General features: G+C 41.5%; 1 protein-coding gene across 1 annotated transcript in view; it reads left to right on the top strand.

Moving 5' to 3' along the window:
* AAE16 (AMP-dependent synthetase and ligase family protein) overlaps nucleotides 1–22,345 on the top strand; it is a 47,340-nt gene that overhangs the window by 2,095 nt on the left and 22,900 nt on the right. The window contains exons 3-6 of the mRNA XM_077371632.1: nucleotides 724–915; nucleotides 5,679–5,793; nucleotides 17,821–17,908; nucleotides 22,007–22,218. Of these exons, the coding sequence (XP_077227747.1) occupies nucleotides 724–915; nucleotides 5,679–5,793; nucleotides 17,821–17,908; nucleotides 22,007–22,218 (607 nt within the window). The remainder of the gene's footprint in view (nucleotides 1–723; nucleotides 916–5,678; nucleotides 5,794–17,820; nucleotides 17,909–22,006; nucleotides 22,219–22,345) is intronic.

Genomic DNA, 22,345 nt, shown 5'->3' with positions numbered 1-22,345 from the left:
GCACACGATAAAATCTAACCATTTATGAAAACCTAGACTACAAATCACCTCTAATCAGTTGAATGAAATCAATTTCTGCAATGGTTTACAGCAATGGAGTTATTTATCTGGGGAAACTAAAAGTTGGGATGTATTAATGGATCTATTAAGCCCCCACAGTTGGAAGATCCAAAGTATAATGATTGGGACTCAGAGACTACAATAACTTTTTGGTTATGTCTTGGTTATCGAACTCCATGGAACCTTAAGTTGCGTGGAGTATGTACTTTCTATCCATATCGTTGATATCTTGGACACTACCCATCAGTTGTATATTTGTATTTAAACCAAAATATTGTTTCCCGTGTTTTCAGTTGTACCGGGTGATTTCATAGTTACACCAGCACAGCAAATCTCTTTACGAATATTATACAGATTTGAGGGTAGATTTGGCTTTATATGAGTGTTCCCATGATTCTGAACAACTTAAGAAATATTGAGAAAGCAAATAGATTTTTCGAAATGCTTGCATGCTTGATTTGGTGATTGAACCCATTCGGGCTCATATTCCTGGGAATCTATTGCCCTCTTTGAACAGTGCTTATGCAATCCTCTAAGGATATGAACACAGGATTCAGAGTTAGATGCCATGACATGACAAGTTAAAATGGCAAGAAAATGATTCTGCACGTACCTGTAGCTAAATGAAGTCATTCCTTATGGTTTCAATTTTTTGCATTATAGGCAGAGGACGTGCAAGTCAGGAGGTGCTCTCCTCTTCTCGAAGGTGCATTACTGTTGAACGACAGTGTCTTGCCCTCCAATGAGTGGAAGGCAGTTCCTGATATTTGGAAGTCGTCAGCGGAAAGATATGGTGATCGGATTGCATTGGTGGATCCATATCACTATCCACCTACAAAATTAACTTACAAAGAGGTATGCTTGTTCTGTAAACTATCACACTTGAAGATCCATAACCAATGTATGGCATATTTTTTTCCTGAATTGTTTACTCCAATTTTACATATGTTTTGGAGCATTCAAGTACCTCAAGGACACGAATTATCTTTACATAAGATCTTAATGTATGGATAATTTTTAATTGGTGATCTTAGTTTGGTGACTGATTACATTGAACTAATGAGGTGTATTGTATTATTGATACATGTGGTGATAGATAATTGCTTTCATGTTCATTTTTTTGACAAAACAAACAACTGCAATCTTTTTTTTTCAGAGATTGCTTTTTAACCAGCTCTCAAGTTCGCCGGCATAGTAGTTTTCTGATTAAGGAAAGAAAATACGAAGAAACCCTTAGTGTTAAAATAGAACGGATGACTGTGAATGAAACAAAAGCTTCACTTTTCTTGCACTCTCACATTGGAAAATCTCCAAGGTGCTGCAGTAGCTAAATTTCTCAACGAATTGCATTGTTTCAAGTGAGTTTGACCCAAACCCTTTTTATAAAGAGGACATGACTCCAAATAAAAATTGAACTTGTGTAGGACTAAACTTCACAGGGGCGAAACATAAACATAAGATAGGATATGACTTCACGTTGAAATAAAATATTTCTATCTATAAACTGAACTAATTATGTTGTGGTTTCATCTTTCATGCACCACTAACCTTCATAAGAAGTTGATCTTTGAAACTCCCCACCGACAGTTTGAGGTCTACTAATCTTTAAGGGAAACCAATTTGAACCTAACACTACTATTTCAGTTCTCTCTCAATTAAAGTGGAAATGGCTTTGATAACCAACGGAATTCTTCGAATTGGGACATATGGAAGGGATTCCAGAGCAACTAACTTGCACAGCAGTTGCGGCTGGATTTTGCAGGTGAGAACAGCCACCTCAGATAAATGAAATGAATAAGACAAAATCTGCCAAAAAGTCAACTTCTCTGGCAGATTTTGTCATATTCATTTAATTCATCTGAGGTGGTTGTTCTCACATGCAAAAGCCAGCCGCAAAATTGGCTAGCAAATCCCTATATATATATATATATATATATATGAGGAAATTGTTGGTGAGCTTAAGCGCACCAAACTTATGGTGCGCTTAAGCTCCCCAATCACATGGGGGCCCACTTTTCTGTGGTGATCCAAACCATTCATTTGCAAGGCCTTATGATAGATAGGGGGTGTACCAAAAAACAGCTCCATAGGATCATCCTAACCCCTCCATTTGTGGAGGACAAAAAAGGGCAGATTTGTGTCTGTCCATTTTTGTCCTTCACAAATGGAGGGGTTAGGATGATCATATGGAGCTGATTTTTGGTACACCCCCCATCTATGTAAGGGACTTTCAAATGAATGCTTTGGATCATCCTAACAAAGTGGGCCCCATGTGATTGGGCGCTTAAGCTCACCATAAGTTTGGTGAGCTTAAGCGCACCAACAGTTTCCTCTCTCTCTCTCTCTCTCTATATATATATATATATATATATATATATATATATTAAGCTCAAGAGCTAGGCCAGGCTCGGCTCGGCTCGTTAAGGATTTAATATATATATATATATATATATATATATACACACACACACACACACACACACACTAAAAGGGTTGTCCAGGGAGTGAAAGGGGGAGGGGAGGCAAAATATGTCACTTCTTTTTTTGGAACCCCATTTGTTCCTAGGACCACCCCCCGTGGTGTAAAACGAGTAGTCAAATCACACTAGATAGGGCTGTCCAGGGAAGATGAGGTGGTGTGAATATATCATTGCCCTTTATATAACATGAGCTAGGCTCGGCTCGACTCGCGAGCCTGGCCGAGCCGAGCCGAGCTCGAGCCTTGTTCGAGCTCTTGAGCTTAATGAGCCAAGCCGAGCTGGGCCAAGCTCGGCTCGGCTCGTTTACACCCCTAGCTCGAGCTCATATAGCTTATATGAGCTCGAGTGCCACAAACGCATGGGTCTCACATTTTTTTGGGGTGATCCAAAGCATTCATTTGGAAGGCCTTTACATAGATAGGATGTGTACCAAAAATCAGGTCCATAGGATCATCCTAACCCATCCATAAGTGGAGGGAAAAATGGACAGACATTGTTTGTCGACAAATCTGCCCATTTTGCCCTCCACTTTTGTAGGGGTTGGGATAATCCAATGGACCTGATTTTTGGTACACACTCTATCTATGATGGGGCCTTGCAAATGAATGGTTTGGATCACCACAAAAAATGTGGGACCCATGTGTTTGGGCACTCGAGCGCATATAAGCTTATACGCGCTCGAGCTCACGAACAACGTCCATATATATATATATATATATGGGGACACTGTTCCTGTCACGACCCTTGCCCCCTAGGTTCCTATTTCCTAAGAGTGAGGTGGAACACCGCGGGCCAGAGCGATCATGACTTGACAAGATCCTCAATATCATTAATCAGAGCATTGAAAAAAGTCCACAAGTCAAATTATAATTCTGAAACGGAAGCATAAAAACATCAAATCCAAACATAGACATGTTCAAGGGCACTATTAGTCCCACAAGGAAACCATAAGTCTAAACATCTATATAAGTTAATTACATCTCAAGAAAGTTAACCTGACATGTCGGGCACCCAAATCAAGAGTCTCTATCTCTCACCTATCAAGATGTGAACAATAAAGTCTCAAGAGTGGCTTTGCTCCTCACTCTAGTGCTCATCAAGCGTCTACAACCAGTGTTTAAAAACACAGATGCGGGTCAAAATGCGGCCAAGAAAAATCCTTGTCGACTCGGCGTAGACACGGCCAAGGATGCGGCTGAGTACTCGGTTGACACGGTCATAATTCGGGAGAGTCAGAGGAGCTTTTATTGACCCTTGTGAAACAACCAATTACTCCCAAAGCTTAAGCTGTTGTAGAAGGCGTTATTTAATCTTTTATACTTTAACACTCCCCCTCACGTGTGGCCCCTCTTTCTTTGGGTTGACCATTTCATGTGGATTTTTGACATTAAGGAGGTTTGAACTCAGGACCTTTGCTCTGATACCATGTGAAACAACCAATTACTCCAAAAGCTTAAGCTGTTGGAGAAGGCGTTATTTAATCTTTTATACTTTAACAACTTTGTAGGGCAAAACGCAGAACGTAGCCAAGGGAAAAGGGAGTCGACTCGGGGGAGTTCATGATGATGCGGGGGAGTTTTAAAACTATGTCTACAACATTAAATGTAAGAGCTCACAGCCCAGTAAGTAGTTATAAATATTGTAAGAGGTACATGCAAACCTATCATGACATAACTAAGCAAATATGCATACATGTTGGGTTGATAAACAATCGATTACACAATAAATAAACAAGTGCTTAGTACAATTCAATATCAATCAAGGCTTTTGTAAGGACTAGAATATCAACCAACAGAGTTAAGAACGCATAGGTTGCCAACCAGAAATAGGTTCGTAGAAAGGCTGGGATCTCACCTATGCTGAGATGTAAGTTGGTAAAGATGGATCCTCCTCCTGCTCATTGCCTAAGGGATGGAAGATCCGATGGTCACTGCACCCAGATTCAATCTGATGGGAAACCACTGCTGCCTAAAGAAAGTATTACCTGGTCCAAACTCCACAAAGAAGATGATGTTCAAAGTTGTTGTCTTCTTTTCCTTCTAGAGTACTTATTCATTAAACCCACATAACCACCAAGCTTCTAAACGCAAGCATGATGGGCACCATTGCAAAAACAACTTGCGCAAAAAGGGAAAAGCAATTCAAAAAACCCAACTTGCACAAAAACGGAAAATCCATTCGCACATTAGGTCCAATCTAAAATCCCCACTTGTGCGGAAGGAAAAATTCATTCGAGAGATCACACACTCGCTTATTATCTCTTAATATCTACTTACAAAACGAAGAGTGGACCCTCTTGTTTATCAGAAATCCTTGAATGTGATGGACTCCACTCCTCTGTGATTGAATTTTTTTGACGTTACAGTTCATTTATTAGCCACAAATTGGAGGGTTAGAATCATCTAATGGGTGAAGTTTGTTGCATGTCCAATCCATAGTAAGGCATAACAAGTAAATGGTCTGGATTATGAACAAGTGTGCCCCAACTGTATTCTTACCCATGTATTTTTTTTCTTTGTAAATGTATGCACATACATCTTTTAACAAATCATTAAACATATATGAAATGTGATTGTTGGACTGATCCATGTTTCTAAGAATGTTAAGCACTCCCTTCATTTTCCACACACCTCATATACATCGTAGTGCATACACCATGGTTATGTGTAACCAGTCTAGTCAAGTGTACTACATATTGTGAGGATTTTTTTTCAGTAGGAGATATTTCATTCGTAATGCCTTTTTGGTCTAAAATTAGCTCTAGACATCGTAGTGCATACACCATGGTTATGTGTAACCAGTCTAGTCAAGTGTACTACATATTGTGAGGAATTTTTTTCAGTAGGAGATATTTTATTCGTAATGCCTTTTTGGTCTAAAATTAGCTTTTCTATTTCATTGGGTATTTGGGTGAAGAAAAATTGAATTAATTTACGTGCCTAGGTTTAGGAAAAACTTCCAGTATTTCCTGCATGGCTTCGAGCTTTTGAAGGCTTTGGTTGTGAGATACGCATAATTATCTTTTCTCGTAATAAACTTTTACGTTCTATTAGTAAAAATAATTCATTGGCAACTACTCAATCATTCTCGCGGAATGCTTTATCCTTTCATATTCATCTTTTTATCTTTGAATGACAGCTTGAACAGGAAATTTTGCATTTCTCTGAAGGTTTAAGAGCTGTTGGAGTTGTCCCAGATGAAAAACTTGCACTTTTTGCTGACAATTCGTGCAGATGGTTGGTTGCAGATCAAGGTTCGTTGCAGCTATTTTTTTTGTCTTATTTTCTTAAAATGAATATATTCATTGCTTCCACCTTCCAAACTACTATGAAATAATTTATTTATTTTATTTTGTAACTTGAAATGTCAAAGTGGACTTCTTTTTTTTTTTTTTGAAAGATCAAAGTGGACTTCTTAGGACAAATGTTTTATTGTTTATTATGAATCCCTAATCTCATGTCATGTTTTTTTTGCCTAAGGCATTTCTTGTTGGAGATAAATATGTTACACAAATTATTACAGTGAAAGTGTTTATGTCTAGTCTCAAAATTATCTCTTAAGAATAGGAGCTATAGTGTTCCATCTTGAATCCCTTAATTGAGAATCCAAAATAACTTCTCTGCTGAAATGTTTGCTTTATTGTGATCCCTCCATCATAGATTAAAAAATTATAAAACATTCTAAGATGTCATATGTATCAGAAGATTCAGAACCTTGTGGATGGTGACATGAGAAACCATTGGGGATCACATTTTTCATATTGATGTCTTTTCACATGATTATAAGTAATATTCTATCATTATGTTATATCTACATAAGGTCGCTACGTCATTTCAACTTGCCTCTGCTGACCTCATAAGTTGATAAAAGATAACAAATGTTGACGTCTCTTGTTAAAGTATGAAATAGGAGAATTTGTAGAAGACCAAAATTAGTTAATCAACCTTTGGAGTTCTTTATTAACAAGTGTTATGTAGACATCTTGTATTTTGACGTAACTCATCTCCATGGCGGACTAATGTGCGTGATCATTGTTTTGAAAATCTTACGATTCACGATTCGATTTTACGATTCAAATCAAATCTTAGGCATAATGATTTGAATCCCATGATTGAATCTTAATTTGTTATGAATCTTACGATTCGATCGTAAATCGTACGATTCATGCCATTTATCCAAATTAAGTTTTTATAAAAGAAAATTGGACTTCCTTTCGAAAAACCTCATTTCCTTTCTACATTACAAGAAGCCTTCGAAATCCCTCTCATTAGGAGTAGGAGTTCAAACGAATTGAACCTGTCAAGCACAATGCATGTGCTTGAAGGCATAACTTACATCGTGGTGGGGACGACTATAATGAGGACACACTGACGACTCAAGTCTTTTATGATTGATATTTGTCCTTTGATGTTTGAAACTTCGAGAATTGATATGATATTGTGTCATTTTTTTAAGATTATTATCCAGTATGCATGATCAACATGATCTCAAAATTGTTGAATGTTGGTGACAAGTTAGAAGAGGAGGAAAAGACACTACTTCTCTTGGCGTCTCTCACAGGCTCTTATGATCACTTAGTTACTTCCCTTCTATTTGGGAAGGATACATTCGTCACACCATAATTAATGTCGACCGTTCTTGCAATTGAAAAGATAAAGAAAGTTATCGGGGAAGAATCCAAGTTAGGTGGATTTGTGAATGCCAACAATAGTCCGGGGCATTGTCGATCTCTAGATGTCAACAACAGTCTTGCAAGTGATTCTTATATGACATGTAATAACGGAACCATTATTATGAAAAACAATGTGGCTTGCCAAGTTATTGGGGTAGGTGCAGTGAAAATCAAGATGCATGACAGGATTGTGCAGTCTTTATTTGTGGTAAGGCATGTTCCAAATTTATTTGATGAAGAGTTTAATCTCTATTGGGGCATTGGATACTAGTGGATGCTAGTAAAACACAACGGGAGGAGTTTGAAAATAGACAATGAAGCACTAATCATATTGAAGGGGCAGAAATTTGAAAACTTGTACAAGCTGCTAGAGAACATCGTAATAGGTGGAGCTACATAGTTGAGGCCAACGAAAATTATTTGCAGTTATGACATATACTTCTGAGATGAGCAGAGGTTGATGGAACTTCATAAAAGAAAATTTCTTAAAAGTGTTTGGAATTGTAAATATTGTATATCCCGAAGCAGCACAGAGAGATTCAGGACAACGACACACGACAACGAAGCAGCACAGAGAGATTCAGGACAACGACACACGACAATGAAGGTATACTTTATTCACTCAGATGTTTGGAGACCATCGCTAGTGAGATCACAGTGCAGTATAGATTATTCTGTTACCTTCATTGATGACTATATGATGAAGGTACATATGTATTTCATGAGAAGAGTATGATATGAAATCTTCTCCAATAATTGGTTGGAAGAGTTGAGAATCAGACAGAAAAGGCTGAATTGTCTTCATAATGATGATAATGTCATGGAATACAGGGATGATGATCTCTTAGTCTTCTGTAAAGACCGGGTAATCCAGTATCATTTCACTAACTCGGGCACCCCATAACATAATGGTACCTGAAAGAATGAACAAGCTTCTTGTGAGAGCCGGGCGATGAGGATTAATGCAAATTTCTCAATGACATTTTGGACAGACGAGGTGGATATGGCGTACTAAATAGATCTCCATCAACAATTGGATTCAAACTTCTGGAAGAGGTATGAACCAGAATTCTCTATATTTAGTATCTTTTGATGCCCAGGTTATGTGCATATTCATAGTGAACAGAGAAACAAGTTAGGTGCTAAATCTAAGCAATGTATATTTCTCAGGCTTGAGAAAAGGTTGAAGATTCATGAGATGTGATCTTTGATGTGACTAGTATGTTAGAAACTAATGGGCTGTTAGAATAATTCATGAGATGTAGACGTCTAAGAAAAACTTGATTCAACACAATTTAAGGTTGATGGTTCAAGATTATGTGATAATAGGAACGGCGTGACATGGTCTTCAAGGAAGAATCATCGGTAGCGATCATGAACGACCGGTAAGGTATGGATTTGAGAATTTGTTTCCTTAACTGCTAGTGGAGAACCTTTTTTGTTTCCTTAATTGTTAGCGGAGAACCTTTGTATTTTCTGGATGCTATATGTGGTAGAGAGCCATAAGTGGGTTATGGCTACGACAATTGAGATGGAGTCATTTCATCGAAATCACTCTTTGGATCTTATGAAGCTTCCCAAGAAAAGAAGACAATTAGCTATATGTGGATCTACAAGGAGGAAGCATCTTCTGATACAAGTGGAGAAAGGTGCACAACTCGTTTAGTCTCAAAGGGGTATGTCCATAAAGAGGGCATTGATTTGCAATGAGATATTCTCACTTGTGGTAAAGCACACCTCGATTCGGATATTGTTGAGGCTGGTTGTGTGGTGTTAGAATAAGTATTATGCATAGGGTTATTATTGACATTGTACACTTTGCTCTTCTTATATAAATACTTAAGTGAGAGGGAGTTCTACCCTAACAAACTATTCTCTTTCTCTAATCTTTCATGACATGGTATCAGAACCCTAGGGTTTGCGATCCCTAGGGACAGCCATTGGCGTCCATCTTCTTCATCACCTTCACTTCGCCGCTGCCCTCCCTTCTCGAGACACTCGGCCTTCACCACCACCCTTCTCCATCATCTTCTCCCATCCCTCCCCTACCCCGCGGCACATCCCCAGCCCCCTCCTCACGGCACCATCCCACCCCCCGCCCTCGCGGCATCTCCAGCCCCTTGCCCTCGCGGCATCCCCTGCCCCCCCCCCCCCCCTCTGCTCCCACGGTATCTCCAGCTCCCTGCCCCCGCGGCATCCCCAGTCCCCTCTCTGCCCCCGCGGCATCCCCAGCCCCCTCTCTGCCCCCACGGCATCCCCAGCCCCCCCTCTTCCCCCTGTGGCACCACAAGGCCCCCCTCCTGCCCCGTGACCTCACCCAGCCTCCCCTGCCCCGCGGCACCATGCGACGTCCCCACCCCTCCTCAAGCCTTAATTTTTTGAAACCCTAACCCTAATTCAAAACCTTAGTTTTCTAACGAACCTCATGTGTTGATTTATTATAGTTACTTTTGATCTATTCTTCGCGGCTTCGTCTCGATTTCTCGATTGCTCCCTCTCTACCCTTGTCTCTTATCTGCGGAGCCGCAATATGAGCCATCGTTTCGTCTAGTTGGTCTCTCCATCTCTCTTTTCCCATCTGTGTGATCGATTGTTGTCGGTGTTTCTCTCTCTTCGTCATTTGTTGTCATTATGGAGCCACCTGTCATTGTGGATCCCTCTATGGGCACGACCACTGAGGTCTGTGCCCCACACCCCTCTTCGACTACCTCCTCTTCTCCTAACTTGGCACCTGTGGAGGGATCTTACCCACAGCTGACTACTGGCAAGCTTGATGGGACCAGCTACTTATCAAGGTCAGTTTTCTTCGTTAGGATCCTTTCGCGTCTAAAGATCCTACCTACTCTCGTTGGGAGCAGGAGGACGCACTGATTCACACTCTTCTTTGGCAGAGCATGACACCGTCTATTTCTTCTGCCATGATACTTCTACCGACTGCGAAGCAGATCTGGGATCATTGCTATATGTATTCCGGGGTTGAGAACCTCATGTGTATTTGTGCCACGTATTCTGAGTGGATGCCGTTGCGTCGTGGTGATATGTCCCTTGAGGCTCACTGTGGCCAATTTGTTTCTCTTTGTCAATAGCTTGACATATTCATGCCCCTTACCTCTGACATTACCGTTCTTCGCCGACAACGGGATCAGATTCGTGTGGTCCACTATCTTGACAGCCTGGGCTCTGAGTTTACTCATCTGCGTCATCATATTCTTGGTTCGGACAACATTCCATCACTGAATGAGACCTACTCATGTGCCTATGCCCTGACGAGTCTCCGTCGAGGTTTCCTGCTGATAGTTCTACTATCACTGCCTATGATGGTGGTAGTTCATTTCCACGAGGTCGGGGCCGCAGCCGTAGTGGTGGGCAAGTTGGTGGTGGACGTGGTCGTCCTTATTATACCCATTGTCAGTGTGATGGCTATCAGATTGAGACCTGCTACACTCATCATCCCAAGCTTAGTAAGTCTCGCTCAGCGCATCTCACGACAACTAGCTCCTCCGAGGCACCTCTTCCTCCATCTAGTGCCGCCCCTGCACCTGTTGATGATTCCTTCAGTTTCACTAGGGTGGATTATGAGGAGTTACAGCGACTTCGTCTGAGTACTCGCCCTCCCACTACAGGCTTTGCTCAGCCAGGTAGTTCACCCACGACCCTACTCTCTAGCTTCGGGTCCTGGATTATTCACTTGGGAGCCTCAAATCACTTGACTGTTAACTCATCTCAGCTCTTATCTTTTCGCTCTTTTCCATCTGATTATCATACCATTACCCTGGCTGATGGGTCCACTACTCCCATCACTGGTATTGGTACCGTTTGCCCCTCTCCTAGTATTCCATTGTCTTCTGTATTGTGTGTTCCTAAGTCACCTTTCAGTTTACCTTTTGTTAGTCAGCTCACGAAAAGTCTTCAGTGGTCCAATCTCATTTTATCGTTCTCATTGTTTGTTTCAGGATCTTTCGACTGGGAAGACGATTGGATTGGGTCGTGAGGTTGATGGCTTATATCGCCTTGACTGTTGACCTTCTACTGTTGTTTTGCATAGTTCTGTGGACGCCTTCCAATGGCACTGTCGTCTTGGCCACCCATCACTTCAGCAGCTTCAACGGACATCTTTTGTTCCTGCTTCTATTTCATCATTCCAGTGCGAGTCTTGTGAACTCGGGAAGCACCACCGGGTGTCTTTTCCTTCCCGAGTCGTTAGTCGAGTTGCTAATCCTTTTCATTTAGTTCATTCTGATGTATGAGGACCCTCTAGGGTCGCATCTAATAATGGATTCACGTATGGCATGGGTTTATCAGACTATATATAGTTGTATTATCCCCCTCACTACGTGAGTTAACTCTGTTAACACTTCTTCGTTCTGTCCAATCGGCTTGGTCGAGGAAGTTGGGGATGGAGCGGATGTTGAAAGAGCTAGGATAGCAATTGGTCAGGGAATCGGCGATTTCCTTTAACGAATAGGAGAGTGCTTTCATCAAATGATGCATGTGGGCTGAGCCATTCCCATCCCAAGTGGTGGCCCGATTCGGCCTGGCCTGGTCGGGAAGAGATTCTAATAGAGACTACTGCAACCGAATCAATGGGTTCTGAGACGCTTATGCACCTGAATTTGCTCGATTCTGAACTGCCTTGCACTCGCCCTTTACGTAATAGGGCTCTGTTGCTGGGTATCGACCTCTATTTGCCAAATCCGCTTATGGAGAAACTCAATCAGCTATCCTCGCCCGGGTTTCTCATAGGACAGATCCGAAACCTGGGGCCCCTCTCATGACCAAGTATACAGAGCAATTTGCCGGGCTCACAGAGAGGGATATACTCCTTTTCAAATCGCCCCGCGAAGATGGATGTTTAGAAAGGTTCTCGAGATTCTCCCGTTCTCAGGTCTTTTCTGCTTTTCAATCATTTCATGCTGAAATAAAGAATCATTTTAGTTGCAACATTAAATGTCTCCGTACTGATAATGCTCAGGAGTTTTTTCTGGTACTCATGGTTTTCAGGATTACCTTTCGTCTCATGGGATTCTGCACCAGTCCTCTTGTGCCTACTCCTCTCAACAGAATAGTGTGGCAGAGAGGAAATTGCGTTATTTAACCGTTTGCACTTTACTCTTTCAGATGCGGGTTCCTAAATCTTTTTGGAGTGACGCTATTTTGACGTCTTGCTTTCTTGCGAATCGCCTCCCGTCATCTGTCCTACGTGGTGACTCCCCCTTGCAGGTTTTATATCCTCAGCAGGATCCATTCCCACTCACTCCTCGTGTCTTTGGGTGTGTCTGTTTTGTTCATCATTTAGGTCCTGGTAGGGACAAACTAGATCCTCGGTCGGAATGCTGTGTCTTTCTGGATTACTCTCGTACTCATAAAGGCTATCATTGTTATAGTCACTGTCTTCGTCAGTGGTTTGTGTCAGCAGATATTACATTCTTTGAGTCTGAGCCCTTTTTCAGTCTTCCGTCTGCGCCTAGCTCCACTCTTATGGAGCCCAAAGTTTTAGTTTCTCTTCCTGTGCTTCCTGACTCCGTTCCGGACCCGGTTCCACCACCATCTGTGCCTCTTGTTGTTCCAGTTGATTCTTCTTCGGCCCCATCGGCTCCACCGGCTACTAGAAAAGCAATATCAGAGGCGTCCGCGCAAAGATTGTCTCCCACCTACTCGACTCGACGCATCGTCTTTGCAGGCAGAGATCCCAGTCCCTTCCACACAGGTATCTTCACTACCGTCTCCTGTAGTTACTTCTGACTCTCCTATTACTTCTCGTGCTCTTTCTCACTCTACTGCACATCCTATTTCTAATTTTGTCTCCAATGATCGTCTAACTCTTACTTTTAAAAGTTTTGTGTCCTCTCTGTCTTTTGTTGTGTTACCACAGTCAGTGGATGAGGCTCTTGCTCACCCAGGATGGCGTGCTGGCATGGATCTTGAGATGGGTGCTCTACATACGAATCAGACATGGGATCTGGTTCCTCTACCCGCTTGTGCTAGACCTGTTGGCTGTCGATGGGTATTCTCTATCAAATATTTGCCAGATGGTACTGTTTGAGAGACTGAAAGCGCGCTTAGTGGCTAAAGGGTATACTCAGACATTTGGGGTCGTTACAATGAGGCATTCTCTCCGGTTGCAAAGATATCTTATGTTCGTGTTCTTTTATCCCTTGCAGTTAATCATGGCTGGGACCTTCATCAGTTAGATGTGAAAAATGCATTCTTACATGATGACCTCCATGAGGAGGTTTATATGGAGCAACCTCCAAGCTATGTTGCTCAAGGGGAGATGCCCTCCTCTATTTGTTGCCCGAGGAAATCTCTTTACGGTTTGAAACAGTCTCTGCGAGCATGATTTGGGAGATTCAGTGAGGCCATTGTGCGGTTTGGCCTGAGACAGTGCGTTGTAGATTATTCGGTATTCAGTCATCAGTCCTCAGTTGGTTGCATTCGATTGATTGTATATGTTAACAACATCATCATCACAAGTAGTAATTCAGGGGGGAATACAGAAGCTGAAGACCTTCTTACAAAAAGAGTTCACTACAAAGGATTTGGGATGCCTTAGATACTTTCTTGGGATAGAGGTGGCATATTCCTCTCGTGGCTTGTCCCTGTCATAGAGGAAGTATGTTTTGGACTTATTGGAGGAGACATGGAATCTTGGAGTAAAACCTGTATTTGTGCCTATGGATCCCAGTGTAAAACTAGTTCCAGAAGAAGGGGACCTGTTGGAAGACCCTGGCAGGTATAGAAGACTGTTGGGTAAGCTCATATACCTTACAGTTACTCGCCCTGACATATCTTATACTGTAGGGGTAGTCAATCAATACATGAGCTTCTCATGCACCTCACACCGGAGTGCAGTGGTTCAGATTCTTAAATAATTCTTAAATACCCGAAGGGTGCACCAGGAAACGGCCTATTATTCAAGAGACATGGTCATATGCGAATTGAGGGTTCTCTAATGCTTATTGGGCTGGGTCTCCTGCAGACAGGAGATCAACCACCGGGTATTGTACCTTTGTAGGAGGTAATCTGGTATCATGGAAAAGCAAGAAGCAGGACGTCATTGCAAAGTCAAGTGCTAAGGCAGAATACAGAGTGATGGCACTCACGAGTACAGAGATTATTTGGTTGAGAGAAACAGAGCGATGGCTTAACATAGATTTTAGCATATTGACTTCCTGCCTAGTATTAGCAGCAACCAGTATATCATCAATATATAGCAGCGTTTATATAATGGGAGATGATATTTGACGTGAAAAGTGGGCAACTTTATGTCAAATCACGTTATAAGGGGGGTGTGCAAGCACTGCAGGGGGGTGAAAATATCATCACCCTTATATAATCAATTATCAATAGAAAGATAATAAACACAACAATCGAAGCTACTGTATGTGTATTCATTCCTTGTCAAAAAGGAATCAAATTATAGATACCATTGCCTTGGTGACTGCTTCGGCTCGCAGAGAGATCGCTTCAACAAACACACATGATCCTCTTTGCCCTTTCTTCAAATCCCTCTAGCTTCTCCATATAAATCTGCTCCTCTAAGTCGCCATGAATGAACACTATTTTAACATCCATATGGTCTAGCTCTAGTTTATTCCATGTGTTATGAAAGATTAGAGAAAGAGAATAGTGAGTTAGGGTAGAACTCCCCCACTTAAGTATTTATATAAGAAGAGCAAAGTGTACAATGTCAATAATAACCCTATGCATAATACTTATTCTAACACTCCCCCTCAAGCTGGAATGTATAAATTATACATTCCTAGCTTGTTACAGATATCGCTCAACTTTGCTTTACTCAATGACTTTGTGAACATATTAGCCAATTGATCTGCAGAACGAGTGAATACAATACATATCTCTCCCTTCTGAATCCTCTGACGAATGAAGTGACAATCGACTTCAATGTGCTTGGTGCGCTCATGGAAGATTGGATTTGCACAATATAGATGGGTTGTCACAATACAACTGTGAAGGGGAAGAAGATACGATACCAATCTCAGACAAAGGTGAGTTTGTAACCATTATATCGAAATAATGAAGCTATCTTCTCTTGTGGAATCACTGCCAGACTAAAGTGCGCAACGCAAAATTTGGTTTAATTTCTTGTTTGCACTATAAGGGTTTTTGGTATTTCTTGATATAGCGACATTAATATAGAAGCCACATTTTTTTTTGAAAATTGCAAGTTCTCCTATCGATATAGAAGCCACATATTAGGGCTACAAGGTGTGATTCTTTAGGCATTTTTAGCTGAAAGAAATGGTACATAAGAGAGAACCCTTATATCGAAATAGTCAAACTATCTTCTCCTGTGGACGTAGGCACACTACCGAACCATATAGATCTTGTATTTCTCCCATTGTGTGTTTGTGTTTCGTGCATCTCATCTTTTCATTAGCCGCACATCATGTTTGATCCTGATTTGGGTATATTAGAGATCTCTCGATTTTCAACAACAAGCATTTGAGGCAACTTTTAAGGGATGCTCCAATTTAGTTTATAATTAGGGATAAAAGAGGAAAAACATGCATGCAAAATTAATTAAATTTAGAACCTTGATCTCTGAAAACTCCCTCAAGTTGTTACATGGATGTCCAATGTGCACAACTTTGCTACTAATGCTCAATATTCTTTGTCCAATAGCCTTAGTAAACATATTGATGTGGTGTTCACATAAGGAGATGTCTTCCGTACTTTCTCCATCTAATGGTGATAGAACACTCGACTAGACTTGAGTTTCTAATTGCCGCTTGCTTATCCCCCAAAAATCTTTATAGGAGCCAAAACTGCTACTCTAATCACTTCGTCACAAGGAATGAGTTGGTAGATCTTCTGCTTACTGGGGCACAATTTACTTGGGAACAAAATCAAAGCAAGAGTAGACTTGATAGGTTTCTCATATGTCCTCCATGGAGCGCGAGTTTCTCGGGTTTCATTCAAATCACTTTCTCTGTTTGGTTGCTTAAGGGTAGAAGATTAACAGCGTTTCAAACTCCTCTGATCTTCCAGACATCTTCTCAAGCATGTTTGGTTGCCAAATTTGCAAGGAAACTCCCTTTGCTCCCAAACATGTTTGAGACATTGTGATTGGCTTTTTTCCTACGTGGTGGCGCCTATGTGGAGGAAATGTTCCCTCCTCTAATCTTCCGACCAAATTTCACCATTTTGGTGGAAGAAGAGGAGAAAATTGTCTTATTCTCTTTTCTCTCTTTCTCTCTCTTCCCTCACTCTCTACAACCCTCTATATTGGTAATGACACCCCTACATCTTCCACTAATCTTTTAGAGGATTGCTGCCCAACCAAACACTGCTTACCACTTTTCCACTAATCTTCTATACTTCTTTCATGCTTGTCTACTTCCCTTTGACTTTTTCTTCTTCTACTAATCTCCCAACCACCTTTGAGCAACCAGACAAAGCATGTTCTCGTTCTCCCTCCCTTATGTGAACCATTTCATATCATTGGCATGTTCTCCTTGATCCTCGCAAGGGACATGGGGTCCTTCTCCCTTTCACTTTGAGCTGGCATGGTTTGAATGTCCCAACTTGAAACTGCTGCCACTAACACTCCCCTTGGGTTGGAATAGAGATATTCGTAGCAACTAGCTGGCACAACATCCTCTGAAAAATGGTTAGACCCAAGGTTGCCAAGGCGGGAATCGAAAGTGGGATTCGAAAGCGGGAATCGAAGGCTCCTGGGATGGTGGGAAGCGTGAATCGTGGGTTTGCCAGAGAGTTGACGGGGATTCGCCGGGGATTCGCTGAGAGTCGTGGGGAGTTGGGATTCGCTGGGGAATCGCCTGGGAATCGGGGTTCCTATAAAGTGGGAATCGGGGTTTTCATAAATTGGGAATCGGGGTTCCCAAAATTGGGAATCGGGGTTCCCCAGAATCGGGGATTCGAATCGAATCACGGTTCGGATTCGGGGATTCGCGAATCCCCAACTCCAGGTACGAATCCTGCTTCTCGCTTCTCTGGTTAGACCAATCCCTTTTCTTAGGTTGGTTTTAATTGATATAAACAGAAAGAACTTAAATTGTGGGCTGTTTTGTTTTGACTTAATTGATGCAATCTTAATCTTCCAGAACCCTACTTATGTTGGAAAACATGATGCGATGACTAGATTATGTTCGTATGTACATTGACTCTAGTTCATTAGATTCATTCTACAATGCCTTTTGTTTATGCTCAAATTTTCGAAATTTAATTGCCGAAATTTCCCAACATTGATGACTCTGATGGCTTTGGAAATAGTGTCACTTTTTATCACAACCAATCTCTGTTTTTTATTCCCTCTATGCTCAAGGGAAGGAAAACTGTGGGCCATGTTTCACGTTTTCGCTTTGTTTAGCTTGCATTATATTATAAAAGTAATGCTACTCATAGTCCTTGACATTTTTGGCAGTGTTACCTCTCCCACAAAATGGTCAATTTATATTACAAATAGTTAATAAGCCATTACCTTTACACACTTGTGCATTAATCACTATTGATAAAATTGTTTGGGCAATGAATTCATATGAAAAGTGCAATAAAATCATTTTAACTGTGTATTTCTTTGTATTATTATTCAAGTCTCATGTTAAGACAAACATTTTGCAATAGGCATCATGGCCACTGGTGCAATTAATGTGGTGCGAGGAACAAGATCATCCGTTGAAGAGCTTTTGCAAATATACAATCATTCTGATAGGTTGGTAATTGAGTTTGCTTCATTTTTTTTTATAAAGTCACTTACATATGCTGGGTCCAGTTTTCTTTTCCTAGGATTTGCATGAATCAAACTTTATTTTACGGTGCCTGAAAGATACATGTTCTAGGACTATTGTGATACTTTCCTTAGATCATGATTCACAACCATGGTCTAACCAATAGAATACTTATTGTCTCGTGTCTGTTTCTTTCACAACAACAATCTACTATTACAAAAAATTTGCTCAAGAAAATTGACACTCGAGTACTCAAATTAATTAAACGAAATTGTCAACTGTGAACTCTATTTACTTGGTAAATTACAATACATTAGCTAGAGTGACCAAGGATGAAAATGTACTTTGATATCAATGATACTTTAGGTAATGATTGTTTTAGAGAGATTTTGCCAATGCCTACAGATGGTTCTGGTTCTGACATTTAGTAATTTTTTGGAATTCTGCAAAGGAAAATTTCAGGCTTGGATATTGTATTAAGCTTGATAAAAGAGTGTCTTAGGAGTTCTCTTGACTTTCTCAAAATTCTAGCAAGGGAAAAACATGCAAAGCAGAACCTATCCCAAGAGGCAATGACATGTCATTTTCAAAGGGAATTTTCATAACATTAAAAAAGGTCGCAACTCATGCCCCTTCAAAGCCCTAATTTTTAGATCTTTAGTATCTTTTAGTCAGTGCATGGCTAGCGGAGAATTCATGCTCCCATCTAATGTGGTCTCAATTAAAGATCTTGCTAAATGATTCTTTACTCTTCTTTCTCTTGAATTAATATGCTTTTATGATTCCCACTATTAAAGATTTTTCATGCTAACCTCCCAAAAGGTATGCAAAGCTCTTGTGTTTTATATTTATTAGACATCTACTTGCCCATTTCATCTGCATTTAATTTCATTTAGCTATACCCTACACTTGCAATTGATCACATCAAATTGTGAATCGTGATTTGGATAAGCATAACTTGGAGCACTTCACAATCTAGCACATGAATTATTTGGTCTTGGAAACTAGTACAAATGCAAACTATAATGAAACACTTGACTGCTAGCAATGTAAGTCGATACTTGATTGTCATAGAACATCATCATCATCTGGAAAACTTCATAACTCACTCTCCCATAAGAGTCTTCAGCAAGATCAACTCACATGTTGTGTGTGCCTATAATCTTGATCATGCAACTACACTCTCCTTCTTGTTGCTCCAAGTAGATTTCCTCTAACAAACGTACAGGCTCGTGTTGTAAAACGTCCATCAGAAGGTGATCCTGCACAATCCTTATAGGGGGAAATTTCTACTCGAGTATTTGTTTTTCTAGAAAATTGTCCCTCTATTTGTTCCAGAGGAGAGTTCTGATCAATGCATCATCCTGGCGCCACTTAGCATATAAGGGATCCGTGGCAGAGGGAGGGTCACTCTCAATGAACTACTCTTGAGTATTTGTTTTTCTAGAAAATAGTCCCTCTATCTGTTCCAGAGGAGAGTTCTGATCAATGCATCATCCCGGTGCCACTTAGCATATGAGGGATCCGTGGAAGAGGGAGGGTCACTCTCAATGAAATCAACCTTACCACGTTCCAGGTGGTAGGTTTCAACGGCCATACACCAAGGAGGGCAGTTGGACCTGTCAAGTTTGATGGAGGTCATCTATGGGAAAGGAGCCTCCACGGAAGAAGAAGAGCTAGAAGAGGGAGCAGAGGCTGGAGGATCCATGATGACAGAAATAAAGGGAAAGTAACAACTGCAACAAGGACAACTGTTAGGCACATACGGTGACTCCGGAGATGGAAGTTCCAAAATCTTCATCAACGAAGAGGTTCCAAAAATTCAAAAGGCCAAGGGCGTCTCATAACGAATCCTCTCGTGTGTCTGTTTTTGAAAGACTTGGGAAACCTAAGTTCACAAATGGAAAAGGAAAGGAGATAATGGTCCCAAATCATGCACCTTTTATGAGAAAACAGTCAGCAAGGTTTGTCAAATACGTTCGTAATTTGACCCCGGCTATGAGACATATAAAGATCACTGAACGATTTGATTGCACTGGGATTTCGATTGGCCTGGGGTCGAGAAGCACTTGTAGCAGAGTTGGATGGCCGTTCAACAACCATACCTGCTATGTCTTGAGCTGGTGAAGCAATGCGGAGCTCTTGATGTTGTTCCTCTAGTAACAACAGGTAATACGTTCTGTTAATATCAGGTAAGGACTCCGTGGAGAGTATTTTTTTGGTAACTAAGCTGGGATTGAACCTGTGATCTCTAGGTTGAAAAGCAAAGCCTTGACCATTGAGCTAGATGCTCAATCCCGGGATCCATAGCTAGAGGGATCCATGGTGAGTATTTGAGAACGGATCCCAGTGAAACTCTTTGAAAGCCCCATTAGAAATTGATGAACACTTTCTTGCTCACGAGCATTGTTGAGGCTACATTATGCACCACAGGTGCAATCAGAGACAGTATATGATGAGAGAGCTCATCCCGTAAGATCTTCAAACTCGTGTAGTATGCAGCCAGGGGCTATGTTCCTTGTTGAATAGTGGCAATAGCCCGCTTATGGTGGAAGATCCAGGGTGCATTACTTCGAGAAAAATGCTCTTTCAATTTCTTCCAAACGGATTGGGCAGTACCGTCGTAGATCACACTATCCGCCAATGCTCGCATTAGAACATTGAGAATCTATGAAAAATCCAAAAAGTTGCATCTTTCCCAGCCATCGGAGACTGGACCCATTTTATTGTTTTTTTACACAAAGCGCCATTCTCATGGCTTGACGCCAAGTATGATAGTTATCACCATTCAAGGTTGTGGAGACAAGTATTGTACCTGCCTACTTGGAATATCTAAAGACTGTAGGTAGTATTGGAAAGGCAAATCAATGGGTGTGAAGGTTCCAAAAATGGAACGGAGAAGAGCAATCAACAAACAAGACCATACACCATGACTCGGCTCTGAAACACAGACATATCACAAGCATACATAGGCTCACGTAGGGGTGCAACTCGGGCGGGTTCAACCCGTGAAAAACTCGGGTTGGGTTGAGTTCAAGTCGGGTTAGGGTTCGGGTTGGGTTTTCTCAACCCGGGGTGAGTTCGGGTCGGGTTCGGGTTGAGGGCTTGGGCAACCCGACCCGAGTTCAACCCGAAATTTTTAATAATGTTTTTAGTTTTTAAGCTTAAAATCTTGGGTTGGGTCTGGTTGAACTCGGGTCGGGTCGGGTTGACAAAAAGGGTTGGTCGGGTCGGGTTGAACCTCGTCGGGTTGGAACTCGGGTCGGCCTCAACCCGAACCTGACCCGCCCGAGTTGCACCCCTAGACTCAGGAGACACGATCAGGATAGAAAACACCTTAGGGGATTGGAGCCGCGATACAACAAGGAAAGGATGAAGGGAATGATTTAGACCATGAAGAAGTGGATTCAAGGAAGAGAAATCAACAATAGAGGATTAGAGATTAGGGTTTGTGTTGTAGATGATGGTGTAGACAGGGATGAGGGATTAAGGTTGTAGGGATTGGGGATTAGGGATTAGGGATTGTGTTGTAGGTGAGGGTTGGAGGATAGGAATGAGGGATTAGGGATTAGGGTTGTAGGGAAGCATCGGGTGCAAAGGGTGGGAGGTGGGGAGGAGGCGACGGGTGGAGAAAGAGAGAGAGAGGGGGGGGGTGGGGTGGAGGAGGGTGGAGGGAAAGGAGAAACCAAGGGGTGGTTTCAATGGTGGTCCCTAGGGCAGCAAAACCCTAGGGCTCTGATACCATGTTGAGAGAGGAGAGGAGAGAATGAGAAGAATATGTGAGTCGGGGAGTGGTCTCCCCCTCATTAGTGTGTGTGTGTGTGTGTGAGAGAGAGAGAGAGAGAGAGAGAGAGAGAGAGAGAGAGAGAGAGAGATTACAATGACCAAAGTACCCTTAAGCACATATAAACCTTCTAACAGTAGAGTTGTATGCCACTTTTCTGTGGAATGGTATTTAAAAACTTTCCTACGAGTAACCCATAAATTTCTTTCCGACTTTATGCTCACTTCCCTTACAACTTCCATTTCAGTGGCTATATGGTAGTTGCTGATCATCCTCCATTCTTTGTTTTCAATTACAGCGTGGCACTTGTCTTGGATAACTCAGACTTCTTCAGCCGTCTTGCTGAAAGTTTTATTTCAAAGGCAGTTATAAGATTTATAATTCTACTTTGGGGTGAGAAATCCTGCCTTGATAGTAAAGTAGTACAGGGCATTCCAGTTTTTACTTACAAGGAGATCATAAAATTGGGACAAGACAGCCGCCAAAACTTGCTTGATTCATGTAAAAAAGGTAATGCTTTTTTCATAATTTACATTATTTTCATAATTTAATCATCAGACATGATTAATATTGTGGCTTGTTTTGTGTGATTTCTGCATCCTTGAAAAGCATAGTGTTTCAATGACTATTGGCAGAC

Source organism: Tasmannia lanceolata, unplaced genomic scaffold (genome assembly GCF_043159265.1).
Source record: "Tasmannia lanceolata isolate RefF3 unplaced genomic scaffold, GAP_Taslan_0.1 ptg000037l, whole genome shotgun sequence".
NCBI classification, from domain to species: domain Eukaryota; kingdom Viridiplantae; phylum Streptophyta; class Magnoliopsida; order Canellales; family Winteraceae; genus Tasmannia; species Tasmannia lanceolata.
This window is presented reverse-complemented; position numbering and strand designations above follow the sequence as displayed.